This window comes from Sphaeramia orbicularis, chromosome 24 (assembly GCF_902148855.1).
Source record: "Sphaeramia orbicularis chromosome 24, fSphaOr1.1, whole genome shotgun sequence".
Taxonomy (NCBI): Eukaryota; Metazoa; Chordata; class Actinopteri; order Kurtiformes; family Apogonidae; genus Sphaeramia; species Sphaeramia orbicularis.
This window is the reverse complement of record NC_043979.1, coordinates 4,411,472-4,438,382: the sequence shown is the minus strand read 5'-3', so window position 1 is coordinate 4,438,382 and position 26,911 is coordinate 4,411,472. Positions and strand designations below refer to the sequence as shown.

Genomic DNA, 26,911 nt, shown 5'->3' with positions numbered 1-26,911 from the left:
CAATGGTTTTTATAAATTCAAAATTTGATGAGACAGGTTTACTTCCATACACATGCCTACAGCCTGACATCTGATGATCAAATACACACCAGTGTTCAACAAACTGGTGCACTCTATTCAAATCAGAAACAGACACCAGAGTGGTGCTCTGCTGCCAGTACACTCAAGAACAAGGTTACAAAGCAGTATGAGTACAGAGTCCAGCCAGTGACATGTTTAAACTTGATCCATCCCAGGAATTCTATGAAAGTGATACAGATGATGAATACTGAAAACAGAAAGAGAAACGCTGTCACTTTGAATCTTACATTGTTTGTTCAATATTAGCTTTTGTTGTACAGTTGTACTCTCTAGATTCTTTGATCTTTGAAATATGTAAGGAGGTACCACAACTGTGAGTTTATAATGTCTGGCATAACATGTTAAACTTGGCTCACAAGTTTTAGATTTCTGAAAATAAGAAGTAGATTATTTTCTGAAATTAAAGGTTTTGTCACTGACAAGAGTCGTATTTATTTGGCAGCCATCTTGAATTTTGTTCAGAAAGGATGGAATATTGGATTTCAGTGCTCATTGCCTTAACCTCTTTTTTCACTCTATTTTTTTTCATTTGATAGTATTTTATTCATTTAAAAAGAGTTTTCACTGTTTGCTATCAAATTGAAATGATAATCCCCTGTCTGCAGACAAATCACTTTGTGAGTAATGGGCCAACATATTATTATAAAATTCATTAAATTAAAAACAAACTTATGGGGAAAAAAAGGCTACATTTGTGCTAAAGACCCTCAGGAGATTAACGCTGGCTTTTTTTTTTTTTATTATGAAAATGTTATTCATTTTCAACGGAATTATAATGATTTTGACAGAAAAGAGTCATACTTATTTGGTGGCCATCTTGAATTTTTGTTCAGAAAGGATGAAATATTGGATTTCAGTGCTCAGTGTGGTCTTCAGTGAATGCTTCAACCTCAAAAACATGGGACTGACACCTAATTCAAGTCTGTATGTTCTCAGGGAGCTGAGATATGAAGAAAACTGATTTCCCTGATTTCATGTCAGCCATTTTGAAAAAGCAGCCATTATGCGAGTCCACCCCACGGTATCAAGCGTTAACATCGTGATTTGTAATCGATATGATCCATCAAACAAAATGATACCACTCATGAAGGGTCCTGGGGGGTGCACGGTAACCCCTCCAGGCCCATGGACTAATACTAGTGTGATTCAGTCCATCTGTCCTGGTGCAGTGGTGCATTGTGGGTGTTGAGTCTGCAGCTGGACTGACCACAGTTGGACTGAGTAGCAGCAGATGAGTTCCCTCAACCTCTACATTTCCATCCACACTCGTATCTGACTAGAACTCCACATTAGACTTTTAGATTTTCAACATAAAACCTTTTAACACATGAAGGATTTTCCAGATTGAATCATTCCGTCCAGAAAACAGTGGTTGGGACTCATAGTGAAATGTTACTGCCCAAATATGTGAAGGCATGTTACGTAGAAGCCTAACCACAACAGAGAAGATGAGGAGATAAGAATGAGGGGGAGGTGACGAACGACATGATATAAGACAGACAGTGATGAGGAGGACTCAGAGAAGAGAAGAGCATCGGACTGGACATGGACCACACACTGAGGATCATCTCCATGTCCTTCTCGATGTCCTTATGGATCCAAGGTATGAGGAAAGATGGACACACACAGAGCTGAGAGGGTTTATCACTGTCTGACAGCCTCACCTCCATGGTTACACATGTGTCGTGTGTTTGATGTCAATTATAGCGTGTGCTGATGGTCATGTGACTGTCATGATGGTAAATGAGGGTAAAACTTAGTTTATTTAGATTATTAGTTTATTTGTCAGGGACCATGTAGAGAAAACCTTCAACCCAGAGCAGAGATGGACCAGACCAGATTAAAACGTTCATGTTCATGTCCATCTGTCGTCCCTGGAGCACAGGGGTCTCAAACTCGTTTTCTTCTAGGGGCCACATTCAGCCCAATTTAATCTGAAGTGGGCTGGACCAGTAAAATAATAACATGATAGCCAATAAATAATAACAATTCCAAATTCTTTTACTGCAAAAAAAATGACATTCAATTCTGCCAATATTTACATTTAAAAACAATCCTAACAAAAAGGATGTGAATAACCTGAAAAAAAATGAAATTTGTAAAGAAATGTAAGTACAATCTTATCAATATTCTGCTTCAACTTATCATTTATACATATGCATTACAGAGCAGATCTACAAAGACACAAAACATTCAGTAACAGGCAAAATATAGTTAAAACTGTGCTTAATTTTCTTTAGACATTTCAGATTCTTCATATTTGTTCAGGTTATTCACATTTTATTGTTACAGGATAGTTTGTAAATGTAAATATTTTCATAATTTAATGTTTTTTGCGCTGAATCAAAAGAAAAAAAAATTGCTGTTGTCATTATTTATAGGTGATGATATTATTTTTGAGTTTGATGCCCTAACTTGCACTTTGCAAATTCATCCCAAAGGCTGGATTGGACCCTTTGGCGGGCTGGAATGGGTCCCCGGGCCGCATGTTTGACACCTGTGCTGTAGCAGGAAAGGACTTTTTTTCTTTTTTTTTTTTTTTAAATTGACAATATCCAAATATACAAAGAACTTGGCATCTGTATTAAAGAACATACAAAGGCAGTGGTGCAAACAGGAGTAAATATATAGATATCAACAATCATCAAGACTGCAAATTTTGGAGGAAAAAAATAAATAAATAAAATGAGGTGTGTGGGGGGGGGGGGGGCTAGGATTTGTTGTACAAATTATATTCCTTAATAATTGATAAAATCTTAAATGCAGGTTTACTCTTCATGTGATTGAGAGTTTTCACATAGAGCAGAAACTGATTATGGACACTGGAAAATGTGGGTTTCATCTTCAAATGTTTACATTTGTGTCTGTAAAATTGACCCAGAATGATGATATTATTACCTCCGCCAAGGAGGTTATGTTTTTGCCGGTGTTGGTCTGTCTGTCTGTCTGTCTGTCTGTCTGTCCATGTGCAAGATAACTCAAAAAGTTATGGACAGATTTGGATAAAAATTTCAGGAAATGTTGATACTGACACAAGGAACAAATGATTAAATTTTGGTGGTGATTGGGGGAGGGGGGGCCACGGGGGCCCACTGATCTGCCTTGGCGAAGGTCTGTGCTCTCCGAGTGCTTCTAGTTTATTATAAAGCTGTCTTTGACATTGTCCAGTACATGTCCATAAGTAATGTCCATTACAGAAAATTCTTTAAGAAGGCAAACTTTTGTGTGAAGCCAGTCGTAAATGTCCAGCCATAACACTTCCACATACATGCGATGGAAAAATAAATGATTTGTGGTTTCAGTCTCATTACAGAACAACACAGTTATCTGGTTCAAAACCAAATAATTTTTTTATCACATCATTGGAGGGAATTTAAGAATTTCAGAATTTAAAAATGAATTTCTTTGGCTTTTGGGTTTAAAGGAAACTTTAAATATTGGGTTCGCAAAATTCTTATAGATTTACGCGAATAAAATGAAGAAAGGTTTTCTGTAGGACAGGATGGGATTTGAATTGTGGTTGAAGATTTTCCTAATTATTTTATAGGGGATTTTTAGTTTTTTAAAGCTGGATCCTCCAATCAGAAGCTGAGGTAAATAAGGTGTGACTGGATTTAGATCAATGAGGATTCCTCTGACTGAGAAGGACATTAAAAAGGCAAACAGTATGAGAGAATTCAGAAGAACAACAACACACTTAAAAGACGTCAGATCCAGTCAAGGAGAGGAATCCAGTTGGAGGGAAGAGTCAGTGTAGGCTTGGTTTATTCCATGCATGTTTGGAGTCTTGGTGGATATATCTTTAACATGTGCAGTGTCCTTTGTTTTGTTTTATTTTGTTTTTTTTTTTTTTTTGTTTTTTTTCGAATATTGCAATAAAATCAAACAACAAAAGAATTATATAAAAAGAAAGTAAACCATTTGAAAAGGAGCGGGATGAAGTTTAATTTATAATCTCCCGCCCCCTTACCCATCCTTCACCTACCCTAAATTCCTACGTCAGATTCCATAAGGAACTCAAAAATCCTCACATATCAGATTAAATTCTGACTACACATAAAACACAAGTGTTGTACATATCAAGGATAGACTCTGTCCATTTTGCAGCAGCATTTCTCATTAAAATAAATTCTGTCCTTTCCATAACAGTAATGGTGCACATATCAAAACAAAAAGAAATTCTGTCCTTTTCATGGCAATAATACACATATTAAAAAACAAAAATAAACTCTGTCCTTTACGTGACAGTAATACACATATCAGAAACAAAAGTACACTATCCATTTCATAACAATAATACCCAAAAATAAACTGTAGAAATGAGAAATTTCAGCCGACCCCATTTGAATTCCAGGTGACCCCATGTGGGGTCCAGACCCCAAGGTTGAAAAACACTGAGTTAGAATGGAAGATTCAGTGGATTCATTTGAATATTGTAATACCCTGCGGTAATGTTTGGGGATGTTGCTGTTTCAATGTTCTGTCATTTCTGTCTGTCTGTGGTGAGTGTGTGTGGCTATGAGGGACAGGTGATTGGATGACAGAGGTATGGGGGCGGAGCCAGTGAACTAGTGTGTGTGTGTGTGTGTGTGTGTGTGTGTGTGTGTGGTGACGTATGAGCGTGGGCTGAGAGCGGATGAGTGACAGTTATGTTTTTCTGTCATTCAGTTGTTTGTCACAGTTTCAGCCGACACTAACTGTTTTGTGTTCTATTAATAAAGTGATCAGTGTGGAATAAGTGGCATTCATCCTGTAGACGTCCAGCCAGACGCTGCAATATCATAGACTGTTCAAGAGCAGAGTGTAGACTTTATACCATGGGTCAGCAGCCTTTACTATCTAAAGAGCCCTTTTAGGACAGAAATAGAAAAAAAAATCTGGAGCCAAAAAATATCCTTCTGTCTTTTACCTCAGAGTAGTGACTGTTTAAGAAGCTCTTTAGGATTAGTTTGTACAGAATATGTCGAAAATAAATCAAAGTTTTGGTGCATTTACACAACTACACAGACGTCACAACTACACTAAAGAAAAGAGTGACATTTGTGCAGCAAAAATTGACTGGAATACCTTCAGTGTCATAAAATAAAAAGTAGACTATATTCACTACGACTGCTACTTCTATTATATTATATTTTTTTTATTCATGTGGAGTATAGTCTACATTTTTACAACTGCATAACATTAGAATGACCTTATGGTTTTGACAATAATAGCAAAATGTGTTTAAATTTAAAAAAAAATCATTTCTGTATGTTTTTTGTCAAAGTCATATGGAGCCACTTGAAAAGGGCCCAAGAGTCACATGTGGCCCCGAAGCCATAGGTAGCCCACCCCTGCTTTATACCGAGCAGGTTCCACAAACACCCTGCACAGACATATGGTAACTGTTCATCCATCAGTGCAATTAGAAAATACAAGTAAGGGTTAATGAAGGTCCCAGTGAGTCTACTGAGACCGGTTCTGCTGCTCTGTTATTGTATTCCAGGATTTATTTGTGTAGTGTGTGTAGCTGTCACTGAGATATGTGTCTTAGTTTAAATATTTGATCTGTATGTATTTTTGTTTGTTTGGTAATTAATGGCCCTTGCTGGTGGAGAAAAAGTCCATGTCAAGGTAGTCATGTGATGCATTTGGTGAGTCATGTGATACTTCAATCAGTCATGTGATGTTATATAGCAGGGACATAGAGTTAAGTTCTGTTTTGGAAATTATGAGGAAAACACGCCTTTAAGAAGAGCTACTCCTTACTATTGGTTGGAGGGTGCACACAGTATGGATTACTTATGATTATTATTTATATGGATTTGTATGTGATGTTTATGGTAAATATTGTGTTAAATATGCTTAATGCCAACATTTTGATATTATATGTTATGGTTTATATTATTTCAGTTTTTCACAGTGGTTTGGTGCCTGAGATAAAAAAAATTTAAAAAATAAACCAACCATTGATCAACCATCAGCTGGAGTGTGGTTCTCTTCTGCAGCCGAAAGAAACAAGTTTAGGAGCAGCTACAGTGTGTTTAGAAGTGGATAAATAAAGCCATGTACATAATAAACATTTGATATAATGTATGTTTCAACATCCCATACATTATTTTACACATAATTACCTCCGCCAAGGAGGTTATGTTTTTGCCAGGGTTTGTTTGTTTGTTTGTTTGTTTGTTTGTCTGTCTGTTTGTTTGTCTGTCCGTTAGTGTGCAACATAACTCAAAAAGTTAAGGACAGATTTGGATGAAATTTTCAGGGTTTGTTGGAAATGGGATAAGGAAGAAATGATTAAATTTTGGTGGTGATCGGGGGTGGGGGGGCCCACGGGGGGGGCCACTGATCAGCCTTGGCGGAGGTCTGCGCTCTCCAAGTGCTTCTAGTTTGGTAATAAATTCATTTAAGTAACAAAAACATTTGGGGAGCCGAAAGAGCCAACTCTTTTTAGTGAACCGAACCAAAAGAACCGGTTCTCTAAAATTAGCTGAACTTCCCGTCACTATCCAGGATTTTAATGACAGAGATCCAACAGGTTTCAGAGTCCTCACATGCAGATGGTTAATTTCCACAGGGGTTACAGGGGTCATGACCTCCCCAAAAACCAGGCCCAGCCAATGTAACCCCCCCAATAATCCCATCTTTGCAATGAAAAAAAAAATAAATAAATTATCTTGCATGAATATAACTTGTTGATTTTCTTTATTTATTTCATTTGCCAGCAAAATAGTAGCACGTTTAATCATCTGCTAAAGTGCCTGTGAATTTTTTTTTTTTTTATGCAAATAATGTCGCACCATAAGACACAAAACATTGACCACTACTGGTGATGTCAGATTCATGGCTTTTTAACTAAAAATCAAAAAAGCACAATTCAGCTCATGACTTTGCAAGTCACTCCAGAGATGTTACTGTAACTTCCTGGTTGGGTGTGGTCCTCTTCATCATTAAGATGTCCAAATTATTGTCTGTTCAAAATCAGAGGTGATTTCTCACAGACTGCAAAGGAAGCTCGGCTTCCCCTAAAATTACGAAAATTAAATGTTTAAATATGTACAGATGTACATTTCATTGACTACAAATGTGTTAGAACACGTTCATGTCACAGACGAGTTCGTTCAGAATCAGCTTTATCACAAATCAACGGACTTGATGTTGTTCACTTCTCCTCCATTCCCATTGTGCTGTTTTCTCATTCGATCTCTGCTCAGTGCATTTGTCCGTAGACGCTCAGCGTCCATGCACTTCAATGGGACTGAGTGGAACAGTTTTTTTCATTGCCTCAAAACTGGACGGTAATTGGATAAATGCTACGATGTTGTCCCGCCCCCAGACACTCAGCATCTCTGGGGGTGAATGGAGCTGTGGGCGGACCTCAGCTGGGCTGGACACTGGGCTTCCACGTGCTGATTGGAGGATCAGTCGAAAGGCTGAATCCCATTTGATTGACAGCTTGTTTGAGATCCACTCCTTCACTGACAGTTCAGTTTAATCCCGTCACACATTCTGCTGTGAAATCAGGGAAACCACTATGAAATTACTTGTTCATTTCTTGCACTGTAAATTAAACACACTCATTGTACTTCCTTGTTTCAATTTAACATAATTTCAACGTTTTCTTGTTTAGTTGGTATGATAAGGTCACTGACCATTTACTTAAAAAGGAACAGAGGGCTGAATTTATGTTTAAATAACTTGACTTTTTTTATGTAAACCGACAATGAGCTTCCCTTCTCTGAAAGACGAGCAGCATTGTTCAAAATATACTTTTATACCAGTGGTTCCAACCTTTTTTTACCCATGACCCCATTTTAACATCACAAATTTCTGGCGACCCCAGATATTCAAAACAGAGACATGTTTTTTGCTAAAATTAATTTGTTTTTGATCATGTAATAGTTTGCTATACTATGTTGCAAATAAACGTTAATTTTAGATGACATTTAGTCTATATAATGTATATTATTATGGACGGAGACAGAAAAGCCAGGTGTAGATTACTGCACAAAGGGAGAATTGGATTTTCCTTGGTCAGGATATGTACAGTCAGTCCAGCTTGGATTTACAAGGCTGACAATTAATACTGAACAAACAAGAACTCAAACTGTGAATTATGAAAGAGCTGCAGCATCTGAAACCGACCACAGTGAACATCTGACAGATAAACAGAACCACAGTGCTGCAGTTTCAGCTTCAGTTTGTCATGTCTGTGGATTGTGATTGTCTCTAAACTCACCATATATTTTTTATTAGTAAATTGTTGGGGGGGGGGGTTTCTATCAATTATTAGAAATTTCAGGCGACCCCATTTGAATTCCAGGCAACCCCAAGTGGGGTTCCGACCCCAAGGTTGAAAAGCACTATTATATACAGTACATTATAGTGTCATACCATATGACAACCATTTTGCAGACAAAATGTGTTTGGACAAAACTTGTCTTGACATTACGTATAGACATCAACACTTTATGTGGCTATTGATAACACATTATTATTTTACATGCACTGTAGAACTATCAAATATTTCTAATTTATTTGGAAATATGCTCTTATTTGTGAGGGCACACATATGCCAGACAGTCACACCATATGACATTTTTGATATTTGGATCAAAACTCTAAGTAAAAATCTTAATACACCCACAGCGCCTTTGGTAGTATTGTACTATATCTTGTCAGAGGAACAACAATTAAAAATATATATTCCTAAAAAATATAAATTTTTATCAGTATGTGACACACGGACAGTCAGAATTGTGTTATTCATCAGCCATATTTTGTAAATATGACTTTTCTAGTGCTGTGTCCAGTCAGGTGTCTGTTCCAACAGTGACATCAGACACTTTTAGAACAGGGCTCTCAAACTCATTTTCTTTCAGGTTCCACATTCAGCCCAATTTGATCTCAACTGGGCCAGACCAGTCAAATAATAGCATAATATTCTATAAATAATGACAACTCCAAATTTTTGTCTTCGTTTTAGTGCAAAAAAACCCATTAAATTATGAAAATACTTACTTTTCTAAACTATTCAAACAAAAAAGATGTGAATAACCTGAAAAAAATGAAATTTCTTATGAAAAATTAGTGCAATTTTTAACAATATTCTGCCTCAACTTATCATTTCTACATGTGCATAAACGATCGGATGGATTCATAATGGATGGCTCTACAAACACTAAACACTGAGGAACAGGCAGAAAATAGTTCAAATTGTGCTTAATTTTCTTTAGACATTTCAGGTTGTTCATATTTGTTCAGGTTATTCACATTTTATTGTTACAGGATAGTTTGTAAATGTAAATATTTTCATAATTTAATGTTATTTTTTGCACTAAAACAAAGACAAAAATTTGAAGTTGTCATTATTTATTGGCATATTGTAATCTTTTTTTCACATCAAACCAAGAAGAAAATCTGGAGTCATTCTTTTTTGTCGGTTCTTCTGCTGTTATTATTTGACTGTAGATCATATTGGTCTGTATGTGGAACCTGAACTAAAATGAGTTCCACAGCCTTGACTGTGGAATTTTTGCACTTTGTAAATTCATCCCACGGGCCGGATTGGAACCTTTGGTGGGACACATTTGGCCCCCAGGCCGTATGTTTGAGACCCCTGAATTAGAAGGTTGAGCTGCTGACTGTGACCATGATTGCCTTCTTTCATGGATACCAGGTGATAAACTAGTGCAAATGTGTGTTGTGGTTTCATCAGCCTCAGGTTCTGTCTTTAACTTGTCTTTGTTGGATTTATGGATCTGGTTCAAACACATAGACGTTGTGTTTCCTCTCACACACACACACCAGTACATGAAGAGTCTGAACCACCTTCACTGATCCACTTCATGTTTGTCACAGCAGCTGCTGATTCCAGCTCTCTGATTGGTTCTACAGTCTGTCCATCAGCTGCTGTTACACAATCCACAGACAGAACCTGTTCAACTCAACACTTGGGTTCAAATGATCCATATATGACAGAGGTGTCAAATTTTAATTCAGGAGCCACATTCAGCTAAATTTGATCTGAAATGGGCCGAACCAGTAAAATAATAACATAATAATATATAAATAATGTCAACTCGAAACTTTTCTCTGCGTTTTAGAGTGAAAAAAGTAATTTTACATTATGAAAAGGTTTACATCTACAAACTATCCTTTCAAAAGATGTGAAAGACATGAACAAACTGAAAAAATTAGTGTAATTTTAACAATATTATGTCTCAGTTTATCATTTACATATGTACGTTATAACTTGCAGATCACAGTAGATCTACAAGCACACAAAATATTTAGTAACAGGCAGAATATTGTTGAAATTGTATGTACTTCTCTTGAGACATTTCAGGTTGTTCATATTTGTTCTGGTTGCTCACATTTTTTTTTTTTTTTTGGTAAAATTATACTTCTTTTTAGTGTAAATACATGCAAATATTTACATTTACAAAGAGAAAAATTTGGAGTTGTCATTATTTATTTGTTATTATGACAGTATTTTACTGGTCCTGCCCACTTGGGATTGAATTGGTCTGAATGTGGAACCTGAACTGAAAGGATTGTTATTATCTTCAGCGTAATTTTTGCATTTCACAAATTCACCCCCAGGGCCAGACTGGACCCTTTGGCGGGCCGGATTTGGCCCCCGGGCCGCATGTTTGACACCTGTGATCTATGAGTTTAATAACCACAGATCAGTTCTGGTTCAATGTTTTTTTTTTTTAGTTCAACCATCAAACACAAACTGAACAATAATCAGTTTAATCAAGTCTGGGTTGATTTCAGTTGATTAATTAATGATTCCTCCAGTTTGACTAATATTGATCCAACCCAGTGTGTCAGTTTCTTCTTCTCATTGTTCATCTAATACTGTTCAATCATGTCATATATTTGTATTTGAACCTTCATCTGTGTCACATGTGCTGGTTTGGTATTTAGACGACGTTTGTAAAAGTCAAACCACAAACAGAGTTCAGACATTTTTAGATCCATCCTGATCAGCCTCAGTTTCCTGTTTCATCGCTAATGTGGACATGTTTTATTTCTAATTAGAATATTGTCTTATTTTCATGGATGTACTTTGTGTTTTTCCTGCAGGGCTCCTGTCTGAAAACGGCAACATTTCAACCGGTAAGAAATGCATAAAGGAGGGATGTGAAATGAGTTCAAGCTGAACATCCTGGTTCAGGTGGTTTTCATCTGAACAAACTGGAGCCAATGCAGAGGATTCAGGAATAATGGGTTTCCAGAAGCTCCACTGAGCACACTCAGCTCCTGTTACTAGCATTTGGACAAGTGCGGCTTTAAAGATCCACAACTGAAGGAAACACTGACAAACAGGAGCAGACTGACTGATTCAATTCACTGACTGAATGAATGAGGGATGAACTGATTCAGTTTTTACCCCGCCCCCCGATCACCACCAAAATTTAATCATTTCTTCCTTGTGCCAGTATCAACATTTCCTGAAAATTTCATGAAAATCCATCCATAACTTTCTGAGTTATCTTGCCAACAAACAAACAAACAAACAAACAAAGCAAAGTGATCACAATACCTCCTGGTGGAGGTAATAAATGGAACCCTATGTTGTCAATAATCCAGTCCATGTGGTCCAGATGGTGTGTTGTGGTTCTGGACGGGACTCTGACTGGTCTGTCTTATTTCTACAGAGTCTGTCCACTTCAGGTTGGTGGGAGGAGCCAGTCGTTGTCATGGTGACATGGAGATGAAACAACAGGATGAAAACTGGAAACCAGTGGAAGGGTTATACTGGTACAGGAAGTTAGGAAACAGAGTTTGTGCAGAACTGGACTGTGGATCTGCAGTTTCAGTGAGACGCAGATGGGGGGGTTCAGAAATAGACTGTTGGTCAATCAGACCATTGTGTGATGAACCTTCACTGAGTGACTGTTTTACATCTGAGACACGTCTCTATTCGCACCTGGAGCTGAAGTGTTCAGGTAAGAGCATTAATACTGAACAGTAACCCTTCTACTGTCACTGTGGGCTCCAGACTCTGTGGACGCTCAGATCCTGGCACTGCATGAAAAAACAGATTATCGACCCCGTAAACGCCCGCCAACTTCAAAGATTCCCGGTAATTATCGTGAGTTTACAGAAAAGTTCAGCTGTGCCGGAAACTGCCGCAAACGGAGCCAACCGGGGAGGAGGAGCGGGGCGGGTGCGGGGGTTAACAGCTCGCAGAGGTGTGAACGACCCTCATTTACATTTGAATGTCACTGGTGCCTGCCATGTCCGACCACAGAGACACACATTGGATGTTTTTTTCTTTTTTTTTTTTCTTTTAATAGCATCCCATTGGATGTTACCACAAAGGACAGCTCACATGTGATTGGTCATCTGTGCAGCATTATAATATGCCCCACCCATTAAAAATATTATTATTGTTGTTGTTATTATTATGTTTATTATTCAGATATTTATTTACATATTTATTTATTGTTGCAGGGTAATAATTCACATACTGAAAACATCACCACCAATATCAATTAAGAAAGAACACGACTGCCAAGATCATGTTAAAAAATAAAGACAAGCTTTAATAAAATGTAGAATGCAAAAACCACACTTACATATTTAAGAAAACAGTGCCAACACTTTCAAATTAAACACACTTAGAATGTCCACAGTCAGTTCAGTCAGATGTGCTGTCCTCACAACATGTGTCTGTGCAGCTCCAGCCACAAACAACAACACAGTACAGTCCAAACAAGGCTTTGTGTTCTGAGCTGGAGCTTCTCCTTTACTTGACGTTTTCTGAAACGTTTTTGTAACTGCAACATATAAAATACATCCAACTTAAATTACTAACAGACAGTTCTTATTAATTACTCTACACACGTAATGCACTCACATCACTAGCTTGAATATCATAAACGTTAGCTTCATTACACGTTCACAGAACAGTTTCAATCAACCAACATCTAGAACCTAATGTTGTTTTCGGATATATACACTTACAAAGAAGAAAATTTTCCAAGGCACACAGTAGTAGAGCACACTTAGCGAACATGAGTTTTTCTGAACTTTAACTGCAGAGAAAAGAACGAACGGAAATATACGGCAAAGATCATCTCTAGGAAAAGAGCGCTCACTCTGTATACAACCTGAGTGCACAGAGAACACAAAGATCCTTAAGGAGAAGACATCTCACTCCTATCAATTCTTAAGCCAACTGCATTTTAACAGATTTTAACTGATTTATCTATTATCAACTTATTGTAACTTATGAAAGTAATTTATACAACGTATGAAATAAGTTTGATCTTTGACCTAAAAACATCACATCAGACAAGTGTTGGTGCCATCTTCTCTGAGGGTGGTCCAGTCCAGTCTTCTGTGGTGGTAGAACATGTGTTGGTTCTGCTGTAGTGTCTGTGGTGGTAGAACATGTGTTGGTTCTGCTGTAGTGTCTGTGGTGGTAGAACATGTGTTGGTTCTGCTCTAGTGTCTGTGGTGGTAGAACATGTGTTGGTTCTGCTCTAGTGTCTGTGGTGGTAGAACATGTGTTGGTTCTGCTCTAGTGTCTGTGGTGGTAGAACATGTGTTGGTTCTGCTTTAGTGTCTGTGGTGGTAGAACATATGCTGGTTCTGCTTTAGTGTCTGTGGTGGTAGAACATATGCTGGTTCTGCTTTAGTGTCTGTGGTGGTAGAACATATGCTGGTTCTGCTGTAGTGTCTGTGGTGGTAGAACATGTGTTGGTTCTGCTGTAGTGTCTGTGGTGGTAGAACATATGCTGGTTCTGCTGTAGTGTCTGTGGTGGTAGAACATATGCTGGTTCTGCTCTAGTGTCTGTGGTGGTAGAACATGTGTTGGTTCTGCTGTAGTGTCTGTGGTGGTAGAACATGTGCTGGTTCTGCTTTAGTGTCTGTGGTGGTAGAACATATGCTGGTTCTGCTTTAGTGTCTGTGGTGGTAGAACATATGCTGGTTCTGCTGTAGTGTCTGTGGTGGTAGAACATGTGTTGGTTCTGCTGTAGTGTCTGTGGTGGTAGAACATATGCTGGTTCTGCTGTAGTGTCTGTGGTGGTAGAACATATGCTGGTTCTGCTTTAGTGTCTGTGGTGGTAGAACATGTGTTGGTTCTGCTGTAGTGTCTGTGGTGGTAGAACATATGCTGGTTCTGCTGTAGTGTCTGTGGTGGTAGAACATATGCTGGTTCTGCTGTAGTGTCTGTGGTGGTAGAACATGTGTTGGTTCTGCTGTAGTGTCTGTGGTGGTAGAACATATGCTGGTTCTGCTGTAGTGTCTGTGGTGGTAGAACATATGCTGGTTCTGCTGTAGTGTCTGTGGTGGTAGAACATGTGTTGGTTCTGCTGTAGTGTCTGTGGTGGTAGAACATATGCTGGTTCTGCTGTAGTGTCTGTGGTGGTAGAACATATGCTGGTTCTGCTTTAGTGTCTGTGGTGGTAGAACATGTGTTGGTTCTGCTGTAGTGTCTGTGGTGGTAGAACATATGCTGGTTCTGCTGTAGTGTCTGTGGTGGTAGAACATATGCTGGTTCTGCTGTAGTGTCTGTGGTGGTAGAACATGTGTTGGTTCTGCTGTAGTGTCTGTGGTGGTAGAACATATGCTGGTTCTGCTGTAGTGTGTGTTAGAGTGCAGCTCATAGGTTAGAGCTCCAGACTCTGGAAGGATGGAGACCTTACAGTCAACCCAGATGTCCCATCAGTGCCATCTTCTTCATCAGACGTCATATCCATTGTGATCCCCCTCCATAAATCTCCTCCTTGTTGTCCAGTTCAGCCTCTTTTGCCTCCAGCTGCTGTACAGACAGAAGTACCATCAGTGCTGCACTGTGAGGCTAACAGTAGTAGAATGTGGTGTTTGTGTCAGATTCAGATTAAACACAGATTCTTATAAATCTTACCGTCTTTCTTCTCTGCTGTGGGCTGAAATGTTCATGTCTTCTGCCTGGACTGTTAGATCTGGTTGGCTGTATGTGTAGTTCCATCACAATGTTTCTTTATGTCTTACAGGCCACTGGAATTAAAATATACAAGTTAGGAAGAGTAAAAAAATAGATGCATAGGATTACAACAATAGAGAAACAAAACACAACAAACTATTAAAGTTACTTAATCAACAGGACTCCACTTTCTACTCCATTCAAGCCTGGACCTTCAGCTGGAGCTGCCATTAAATGAGCAGTCACTGCTTCACTGTGGGTGAGCTCAGTCTGAAAACCAAATAGAAATAGTTCAGAAAAAGCAGACATTAAAGGCATACATTTACTTCTATAGAGCAGAATGGATCCAAACTCTTTAAAATCTGACCCTTGCTCTGGTTCATACCATCTGTTGTTTCCTTCACTGTTTTGCAGACGGCGCACACCTTCCTAAAATAATACAAGACTAAGTCACTTTGAGGAACAAACACCTCCAGGTTCAAGCAGGTCAATGTGACACATTCATTACTTTAATCAGTTCCACCAGTCAAACCACACTATCATACACTGTGCAATTAACGAAGAAAGTCACACTAAGATAAAATTCCCACCTAAATAGCACACATGTAATAATTAATTGAATATATACTTACCACAATTTTTGGATTGTGCTCCAGCCTTTTTCTGGTTCTTGTCCACAGTCTGGTGGCTCATCCAGTGTCTGCCTGGTTCAAGTCAGTGAGTTGTTGTCTCACCTCCACTGTAAACTGCTGTGTCATGTACGACTCCATTTGCATTTGTATACCTCACAGCAGGACCATTTACATACGAAAACCTCACATAGCCCAAGGGGCTGGGGAGGGGTTACTGCCAAGGCTCTCTAACCAGAGGGGGGGGATTCACGGCAATTCCCGGCAGTTAGAGAGAATTTTCTGTGGTGACTTCAAATTCCCACCAGTAGGCGTTAATTTCAAGTTCCACAGCAATTTACAGGGACGTTAACTGACGAAAACCCCACTTTTCATGCAGTGTGGTCAGTCCACGACTTCAACTCAGATTTAATGTGAACTCACACAAACTGATCAATACAATCAATCAATGATATCCATGTCCACAAACAAACAGCTGATTTAACATCATGTCACACACAGAAGAAACCAAACCAAGCACATACCCAGTGAGACCAGGTCCACACATTGGACAGTTGAACTGAAACATCCAACAGTTCCAGTCTGTGAATGTGGTCACATGACTCAGAACAGCTCAGAAGGACTGAGTCCATTTGTTTGAACTGGACTTTGTGTTGGTCCATGTGCTCTTTTTCCAGCTCTATGTGGGTCTGCTGGACTCTGAGGACACCATGGAAACATCACTGACACTAAACCATGTCCTTAAATGCAGATGCTTGACTTGAGTCACATGTTTCCAGTGGTCTGAGATGAACCAGTGCACAGGTCACTGATCAAACACACTGCATTATGGTGCATTCACTGACCACTGGGATTCTCTGCCTGCATCAAACCCACTGTCTTTGAACAGACCCCACTCACACATATTGAATGTTCAGTCTGACTTCAGAATGACTGTGTGTCCACCAGCGCTGACGTTAAACTAACTCTGACCAGAGTGGACCTGAGGCCTGTTTGGGTCCAGTCTAAATGTAGACAGCGCCCTCTGTTGGAATCCAGTTCAACTACAGCACACGCTCACTGTGTCCTTCAGCTCCACATCCAACACTAAACGACCTTTTACTGGTGTGTTCTTTGTTCTGCTGTTTTCTTTGAGGACGTTGTGGCTCTGGTTGAACTGGTCCATGAGAACTGTTTAGTTCCTGTGTCACCAATGACTGACAGGAGGCTTTGAAAGAGTCCATCCTCACACTCACATCTGTTGATGGACTTTTGTGTCTTGAACCCTTTCATGCACACTGGTCACTACAGTGGACAGCCTTTCTCCAGCTGTTTTCTTGTATATTCACGGGTTTAGTTTATTTAGTTCCATATCAGCCAACACAGTGGACGCTTAAGCATCATCCCAAACACTGCAATTCATACCATTACTGTAACTTTGCTGTTCTTGATAAACCTGATCTGCAGTAAATCAATTGCTAATTGTTATTGTTGATTGTATATTGTTTACACAGATCCCCATTAGCTTCCACCATAGTGACTGCTCTTCTTCCTGGGGTCCTGGGGTGTTATTAGACTGTAATTAACAGTTTTGTTTTGTTTTTTTTGCATATTATCTCCATGAAGTGAGTAATGACTTGTATTAGTTAGAGAAAATATCCGATTAGCGGGATTAAAAATGCTTTTATATCATAGTTTTCACACAGTTATCACTTTCTGATGATGGGTTTTAACTACATGTTTTTTTGCTTCAAAAATTAAACGCATGGTATCCAGCTAAGTGGACATTTTTGTGACTCCATGAAAAATAGGTTCATAAAAAAATTTCAGTTGCATTGTTTTTTATTATTAAAGAGGAATAAAATCACTCAAGAAAAAATATTGACTAAGGTTCTCATAATTCATGGATGAAAGGGTTAAACATGTCTCTGTGTTGTTGTGGGTCCACAGACTCTGTCAGACTGGTCCATGGTTCCAGTCTGTGTTCAGGCAGACTGGAGGTCCGGTCCAACCAGTCCTGGTCCTCAGTGTGTGAAGAGGATTTGAACCTTAAGGATGCCGAGGTGGTCTGTAGGGAGCTGGGCTGTGGGGCTCCTTCAGTCCTCCAGGGGGGGCTCTATGGAGAGGGGGAGGCTCCAGTCTGGACCAGTGAGCTCCAGTGTGAAGGACGTGAGGCTGCAGTCCTGGACTGTAGACGGTCCAGCTCAGCTGGGAAGACCTGCTCACCTAAAACAGCTGTTGGACTCACCTGTACAGGTACCAAGGGGGCGTGGCTTTCATACGACAGACTTTTACACCTTCAGTGACAGAATGAGGGATAGCACAGGTCATTCCTTCAAACAGCCATCAGAATACAGAACAGTTCCCAGTAACACCCCCCACCACCACCATATCAAACCATGTGAATGTTCTTCTTGGTAGTTCTTCTCAGTTCTGCCGGACTGGTTCAGCTCTTTTGAACACGTTTTGCCTCTCTTCGTCTCTTCAAGACTGAAAAATTCTCTTGGATGAGAGATGAAACATTTTCTAAACAGCTGAACCAGTCCTCCTGTCTTTGTGTCTCTGCTCACATCCAGGTGGTGTCAGGTTAGTGGGACAGCTGAGCCGCTGTGCTGGGGCTCTGGAGATCCAACACCAGGGACAGTGGAGACCAGCAGGAGACCCCTATGAACTCTGGGACCTGAAGTCTGGATCTGCTGTGTGTCAACATCTGAACTGTGGATCAGCTGTTTCAGTCAAGAGAAGAAAAAATGCTCCTTCCAGACCTAAGTGGTGGATCTCAGTTCCTTGTGTAAGGCTGACATCTGGACTGAGGGACTGTGTTGAACTAGATGATCCCTTTAATCACTCATCCGCTGTGGACGTGATGTGTTCAGGTACAAATGGACACAAACTGTGTCTGAACTGAATTCTCTGTGACCAGATGGTTCTGACTCTGACATTTAAAGTTACATCTAATGAATCTTTTCATTTCATCAGTTGATTATTTTGTCTCAGTTCATTGTTTTTTTCTGTAAAATGTGTCAAATATTGACCTTTGACCTTTGTAACGTCCAGATCCCAAATGAATGTCTTCGTTTTGACCAGATGAGGCTGAAAAGACAAACGTATTTCACTGGGTCTCATTAAGAACAAAAGGACCAAATGTTGACATGTGAGACTGTAAAACCACCACATGTTTGTTAGGGCTGGGTATCGCGGCCAGTTTCCCTAATTGATTCGATTTATAAGGTTGTGAATCGATTGATCACAATTCGATTTGATCCATTATCGATTCGATTCAGTATTAATTGATTGATTCAGATTCATTTAATGATACCAAAGTACAATTTTGAGCTGTAACCTGATCATTTGACTACCACAGCCATGAAGCACATCAGTACTGGTATCAATATTGACATTAGAAAGGAAATGTGTACGACCAGCTTCTGCCACCTGCCTCGGAGAGCCCCTGCCAACCAAACGGTCTGGGCGGCCATTTCCTCCAAACTGCGAGTTCGAGTTGGAGGCCTGGAGGGGTTTTCCCCACCCTTCCTCTGTTCCCCTCCCGCACCAGAACAAGCTCGAGATGCCCCATGTCCCCCAGGGGCCCGCGAGACAGAGATGGAGGTGGCCACGCCTCAGCATCGGCAGTACCCGGGTCAGGTACTCGCCATCCTGCTCTGAAAAATTGATCTCATGCACTATTAATTGATTAAGCAAAATTAAAATAAAATCAATCCAAAATCAATCAAATTGATTTTTTTACCCAGCCCTAATGTTTGTCATCATTTACCCATAATCCCTTTTGAACATCCGCTGTGCTCTAAATGACCCATTCCTCCATGTTTTCATTGGTCAGTGTTCATCCCATCCCAAACTCCTGTGGATCAGATCCATCTGTGTCTCTGAGGAGGGTGGATCATATAACTGCTTGTTTGTGCTCATGTGTGCTGCTTGGTCCAATCATGTCTCTGTGTGTGGACAGATCTGCTGCTTCAGCCCAACATCTCCCTGTCTGAGGGGGTCTTTGGGGTCTACCAGCAGGGGTTTCGGGTGCTCATCGGCTCCAACTTCACCATCACATGCTCCGTCCAACCACAGTACCCAGGAGGCTCCTTCCAGCTGATCTCCAACACCGAGGAGCCACTGAACCTCACCCTGCCAGCTGTCAATCACTCCGCCCACTTCCTGTTGACTGACATGGGCTACGCCCACCGAGGGGACTACACATGTGTTTATCACGTGAACGCTTTCAACCACAGCCTCTCGTCTCAGAGCCCCGCCCTCTATCTCACTGTCGGAGGTAACATCAGGACAAACACACACAAAACACCCACAATGCATCAGTAACAGTCACATGACCATGTTCCACAACATTCCCAGTGAGCAGAGTGAACAGGTGTGAGCAGAACCACGATGGTAGAACTGAGATCAGGTAAAGCTGGTCCAGCTGAACCTGTCAGAGACTGGGCTGAACCAACGAACACTCCTTTAATCTGAGCTCAGTTCAAACCACAGCTGAGTTTAAAACCAGGTTTAACCCTTTCATGCATAGTGGTCACTGCAGTGGACAGTTATTCTACAGCTGTTCTCTTGTATATTCACTGGTTTTGTTGTTTCAGTTGCATAATCAGCCGACAGTGGACACTTATGCACCATCCAATACACTGACATTCATACCATTACTGTAACTGTTTTTGATAAACCTGATCTGCAGTGACATGTTTGAGTGTATATCAATTTTTAATCGTTAGACTATAATTAACAGGTTTTTAAAAAAACAAAAAAACAAAAAGGTTTTTTTTTTGTATATTATCTCCATGAACTAGGAAGATTATTACTGTTATTAATTATTTAAGGAGAAGGGGTGGGATTTTATAAGTTATGCTTCTTCTCATTCCTTTTTGAATATGTATTATGTGTCTTATGTTTAAGTGTTTTGTTCATTTATTTTCTTCTGTTTTGACATTCATGTTCAAAATAAATACAACAGTCAATCAAATCAATCAATCAAGTGAGTCATAACTAGTATTAGAGTATGTTAAAATGTGAGAAAACATCAGATTGGCAGCATTAAAAATGTTTTTATTTCATTGTTTTCATATCACTTTCTAATATTGGGTTTTAAATACATGTTTCTGTGCTTCAAGAATAAAATGCATGGTGTAGACAAGTGGACATTTTTGTAAATTCATGAAAAAAAAAAAAAAAAAACTCGATTGCATTGTTTTTTCATGCCTTATGACAAATAAAAACACTCAAGAAAAGATCTCGACAAAGGCTCTAATAATTCATGCATGAAAGGGTTAAACCCAGTCCATCCAGGTTGAATGTGAAGCCCAGTTAGTGTGCACAGTTCAAGGTGCATCTGTAGATGTGTGTGTGTGTGGTCCACATGTCCAGGGTCTAGAGGGGGTCCACTGGTATCAGTCAGTCTATGAGCAGCAACAGAAGGAGGTCTGGACCAACACAGTTGGACACATGGTGTCAAATCTGTCCAATAGGTCGAGTCCACTTCAACAACATCAACCAACACTTTGAATTCCACTGTCTGCCTCATTTTCAAGCTCTTCTTTAAACCCACCTCTTTTCTTTGGCTTTTCACACCGCGTAGGTTGTTAATTCGATTTGCATGGTATTTGATCTGGGGTGGACAGTCTTTTGAATTATTATGTTTCATTGTGTTTTTATCTTAGTATTTTATCTTCTTATTGTGTTTATTTTCCTGTACAGCGCTGTGGAAACCTTTGTGTTCATTTAACCCATAAAGACCCAGTGTTACTTTTGGGGCAGTTTCAAAATATGTTTTTCTCCATTTTAAAGCTTTCTTAAGTGATTTAATCACAATTTATTATGACATAATCCTCTGTATTTTTGTGTTTTGTGTCAGATTAAAGTTAAGGGTTATAATATCAGAAACAGAGAAAACTGACGAAAAAGTGACCTTTTCTGCAAAATATAAACATAAACCTAGTGTGTCCATCCACTGTCATTGATCCATTTCCATGGGCTTTAGTAGTGAATCAATGTTGTAGAAGATGACAGTGTTTCCACTAGAGATGTCCCAATCGGATCTGAAGATCAGTATCAGCTGCTGATCTAATTTGTCACTCAATATGAATTTGGAAAGTGCAAAAATTATACTAAAGTTATTAAGAGTCAAAGGTGTCATAGTTGTTTTAGTTCAGGTTCCACATTCAGCCCAATTGTGATCTACAGTAAAACAATAGTATAATAACCTATAAATAATGACACCTCATTTAAATTAAAATTTCTTTGTAAAAAGTTGGTATCAGATCAGCATTGGCAAAACTAATCCTAAAAAAATCTGATCGGAAGCTAAAAAAATCCAGATCGGACATCACTAGCGTCCACATTCACTACGGAGCCTCTAAACGTCCAAGTGGGTCATACCTGATGACCATGAAAAGATGAAGAACTGTATTTTACACCAATTATTGATCAGTTTTTGACTGTAACTCCATCAATTTTGCAGAAAAAACAACTAGTATCAGGTTATAAAGCATGAAAATATTGGCCAAAGCTCTCTGTCAAAGGCCTCCGGCAAGCACACTGCCAATGACAGTTTCATCTGTTAGTTAGTTTGTTTTTTAACACTTTAGCAGAAAAACTATTAGTTGAATTCATAATAAATTGCTAGTGACCCAGAATAGATGTCATTACATTTTGGGAAAAGTAGGTTAAAGTTAAAAAATTTTTAGGGATGTTTTTAATCGTTTTTTTTTTTTTCTCTTTTTAGTTATAATGAGCGAAATTTCAAATATCTATAGAAACATCAATTTTGTTTCAACTGACTTCAAACTTGGCACATATATAGAGGCAGTTGTTCTACATCACTCTGACATAAAGCCAAGGCTTTTGTATTTTTTCACATTTTTGGTTTATCCCCCCCCCCCCATTTCCCCAACATTGTGGTACTCCACTGTTATAAAGGACTGGGAAATCAGTCCAAAAAAGTATCCATCAAAAATTAATCATTTCTAATAAACTTATTCTGAAAAAACAAATAAATAATAAATGAATGCCATTGAGGAAGTGATTAAACTTGCTCTGGGTTAAAATGTTGAGCTCTGGGGGTGAAGGTTAGAGTCTGTGACCATGAAATAATATCAAAACAGACAAATGTCATGAAAACATAATGTGCATTTATTTTTTTCAACTTCATGAACATTATCACAACACAAGGGTGCAGAATAAGCTCCAATACGTGCGAGGGGCGGGGTTTGTTGGGCCGGGCTCCACTGGGTTAGAAATGATCTGCCTCAGATTAAATGTGTTCAATGTTATGGATTTGAATCAGATTAATTGTTAAACTAATGACCAAAGTGCTGGTTTGCTGATGTTTTCCAGGTATATAATGGTGTGTTATTCCACATATATGTTGGTTTCTATCCATTTATCCAATAGATGTTTAAATGTTCCACTGATAGAACCTGTAAAGTGAATGTATTGTCATGTGCAGACAGTGTTTGAAGTAGATCTGGGAGATCTGACACTAATATTCCTTTGGACTTAAACCCATTCTCTGGTTAATTTTCCGTTTTCCCATTTTGAGCCCAAACTTGATGGTTGTTGTTGTTGTGTTTCAGACTTGGTGACAAATCTGATCATCAGGATGGTGGTGGTCCCCCTCCTCCTGATCATCGGGAACATTTCCCTCTACTTCTACTGTCGGGTCAGTTCACAGTTTTATTCAACACACTAACACACTTCAATGCTGACACTGGACGCTTCTGACAAACTGTGTTTCAGCCTGATATTTCTCATGGGTTTATTCATGTTTCAGTGTCTCATGGAGCTTTTCCATCGTCATACACACTGGAAAAAATCAAAATCTTACCAAGTGTATTTTTCTCATTTCAAGTCAAAATATCTCATCACACTTAAAATAAGACATAATCACCTAAAGAGTAACTTTTCAATGAAATATAAGAACTGATTTTTAGACAATAGATCTGGAAAATCTTATTTCAAGAAATCTTACAAGATAATTTTCACCAGTTCCATTGGCAGATTTTTTTGCTTGACTTAAGCAAAAAAAAAAAATCTTGAATTAAGCAAAAAAAAAAAAAAAATCTGCCAGTGGAACAAGTGAAAATTATCTTGGTAAGATTTCTTAAAATAAGATTATCAAAAATAAAAATAAGTTCTTACATCTCACTGAAAAGTTACTCTTCAGGTGATTATGTCTTATTTTAAGTGTAATGAGATATTTGGACAAGAAATGAGAAAAATACACTTGGTAAGATTTAGATTTTTGCAGTGCAGAAATGACCTTCATGTGTCTGTTTAATGGTTTTACTGGTTGAACTGGGCTGGGTTTCATATGGAAAATGTCCACATAGATGAGATCAAATGACTCAGGTGATGTGATGGTCTAAACCTAAAACCTGGAAGGATTGAGGAGGGAACTCCAAGTCCTGCATTCTGTAAATCCACCTCCTGTCTGTTCAAGTCCACCAGGAAAAGTCCGAGACAAACACTGAGACTGAACATGTGTGTGTTTCAGAGCCGTCCCATGTCAGCATTATTCCACTGATCAGGTTGATTTATTCAGTCATTAAATGGACTTTACATGGACTCAGACACATGAGTGACACCAGCACATGTTGGATGACACGTTTGTTCCAGGCCAGTGGGGGGCACCTCAGACTGAAGGCACGGAACACAGGATGAGATACACGTCCACATCCATCCTGCAGAATATGTGTATGTGTGTGTGTGTGTGTGTGTGTGCGCTGTTTGTGTCCCAGTCCCAGTTCTTTTCCTGGAGTCCTGGTCCGGTCTGGATGTTCAGTGTGGTTCTGTTTCAGCGGTTCCTGGTTCTTCTTGGGCTTGGACTCAGACCTGTTCAGTCCTGAATCAAAGGACAGAAAAGGAGCTGTTCAACACTTTGGTTCCAGCTCACACACAAATTCAACACTTTTCCTGGACTGTTCCTTTAGCTTTACACCAGAGTTCTAATAGAGTTTGTAGTTTTTATTTAGACTTTCACTGTGGTTTTCTGTCTTTATGTCATTCTAGGTGTTTGTGAGTTTGTCCTGTTTTTCCGTGTCAGTATTGTGTACATACAGTCTGATGTTTAACGCTGATCAGGGCCTACAGCTCAGTCTCTACAGTATTAAAGCTTCTCAACAGGTGGCTCACAGCCCTAAAGTCAAACCAGGTTAAATGCTTCAGTATGTGATGTCATTTGTATTTGATAGATGTACAGGATGCTGGCCGTTGCCATGGAAACGCCAGCCTTTGTCCGACTCTGGACCTGCTGACATGTCTGATAAACCTGTCAGGTTTCATTTTTATCTGTACTTATTTGAGGTATTTGTCAGGACTTCTTGTATGATTTTTTTTTTTTTTTTTTAATCACTGCCTTAGTTTCATATTGTTTTACTGCAATGAAGACTGAACGTCAGATGAAGACAGCAGTCTGAGTTTTGGATGTACACATTTACAACATGTATCACTGATTTAATTCCCTTTAATATTTTTACATCTATAAAGGTGCAGGAGACTTTTGTGAGTAATTTTTCATCAAATCTGTCAAACCTCAGTCATATCCTCATGTGACGTCGGCTGGCCGTTTAGCAGGTGGAGGCCCGTGAAATGAGGAAGGAGATGAGGCAGAGGCAGGAGATGGTGTGGTCCACAATTTTTTTTAATATTTTCAATATTATCTATTTCACACAAAGTGAAAGTGCTGAAACTGCAAATGCCAAAAAAAGTGCAAGTGCATGCAGAGGTTGGCGCAGCAGTGTCTTCTCCAGCAGTCAAACCACAACTGATGAAAATGGGCGCCTTTTATACTGTTCAACTTAACTGGCTAAAACCACTACAACTCCATAGGGAAGTTACAAATCAACCTAAACTGCTAAAACTAATCTAAAACCTCCATAACTAAAACCCACAACCATAACCTATCTAAAACCCAAGCTATACATCTAAAAACTCTAATTCTAAACACCAAAGTTAAATAAAAACCCATAAACCAATAAAAATACACCTCCCGGCTTCCCCACACATTTCCCTGCCTTGCTCCAGGCCGGAACCTTCTTAAGGGTTGTTGTTTATGCTGGGACTCTTTTTGCTGACGGACCTGGACACAAGGACAGGGTAGGTACAAACACTAAAACACCATTCACTAAAAACACTTTAAAATCCACTCACACAGACACTAAACAAACTAAACTTAAATACTGCACATTTACATTGCACTTTATCTTTTTGTGTCTAATTTGTGTCTCCTTTTCTCCAGGTCCAAGCAATCATCAATCAGTTAAAATACAAGTACCCCTGGATGTAAAAACTGAAAAGGAAAGACAATAAAAATCAATAAACTACTTTTAAAAAAAAAACAGTTGTGTGCAATTACTCTGTCTGTGCAAATATGTTTGTTTAAAGTGCTGTGCTGTAAACTACACGTGCAAGTTAAAGTGCTAAGTGAACAAAGGTGCCTGTATTTGATACTTAAGTGACACACGGCTGTTTGTCACACCTCAGTATCATGAATCTGTAAGTCTTTCTGTGATTACTCACCTGAATCTCTTGCATTACGGTGAACAATTTTGAAGTGCCATCCACCATAAACAAAACATGTGTTTACAAACAGAGCCAGTAGGTCACTTGAGCATCTTCGGAATTTTGTTGCGATGTGCATTGTGGGAAATGGAGGCTCGTGCAGCCACCTGCAGCAGCAGCATTTCCATGTCGTGTCTTTAGCAGCTGTCACTGTCAGGTGGCTGCGCAAGCCTCCGTTTCCCACAATGCACATCACGACAAAATTCCGAAGATGCCCGAGTACCCTTCCGGCTCTGAACGTAAACAAACGTTTTGTTTATGGTGGATGGCACTTCAGAGATTCAGGTGAGTAATCACAGACTTATGGATTCATGATAGGTTTTACAGATTTGATGAAAAATTGCTCATGAAAGTCTACCACACCTTTAAAGGAGTTGTATGTAGGATTGTGGCCAAAACTGGTACTGCAATCACATTCAAAATACTGTAGAGCGTGGTATTCCCTCCCCCTCCCCCCAGCCTAGGGGTTGCCAGATCCAGCATGAGTGTCTACTACAAGGAGCTACCATGGCAAGCGACGAGTCCTTCAGCGATACTTATATCGAGCCCAGTCTTTTCACCCGGGCCACGGTCTTTTCACCCGGGCCCAGGTCAGGAGAAAACACCACAGCCCGGGTGAAGAGACTGCAGCCCAGGCCTGTGGTCTCACCACCCAATAACAGCCACTGAGAGCCAGGGGAGACCATGGCAGAGGCGGCATCAGTCTTCAAATTCCTCTTCATTTTCAGTC

General features: G+C 39.4%; 1 protein-coding gene across 1 annotated transcript; it reads left to right on the top strand.

Annotated features, from left to right (window-relative positions):
- Positions 1-1,626: 1,626 nt before the first annotated feature.
- On the top strand, positions 1,627-25,991 carry LOC115415547 (antigen WC1.1-like). Its single transcript, XM_030129143.1, has 6 exons — positions 1,627-1,684; positions 17,632-17,859; positions 18,180-18,479; positions 19,571-19,888; positions 23,196-23,281; positions 24,238-25,991. Exons 1-6 carry the CDS (start codon positions 1,627-1,629, stop codon positions 24,280-24,282), a joined length of 1,035 nt encoding a protein of 344 aa, XP_029985003.1. The 3' UTR covers positions 24,283-25,991.
- The last annotated feature ends 920 nt before the right edge of the window (positions 25,992-26,911 follow it).

Coding starts and splice junctions, on each gene's coding strand:
- LOC115415547 (XM_030129143.1), top strand. CDS start 1,627: ATGGACCACACACTGAGGATCATCTCCATGTCCTTCTCGATGTCCTTA. Junction 17,860..18,179: donor TGTTGGACTCACCTGTACAG/GTACCAAGGGGG, acceptor GCTCACATCCAG/GTGGTGTCAGGTTAGTGGGA. Junction 19,889..23,195: donor CCTCTATCTCACTGTCGGAG/GTAACATCAGGA, acceptor GTTGTGTTTCAG/ACTTGGTGACAAATCTGATC.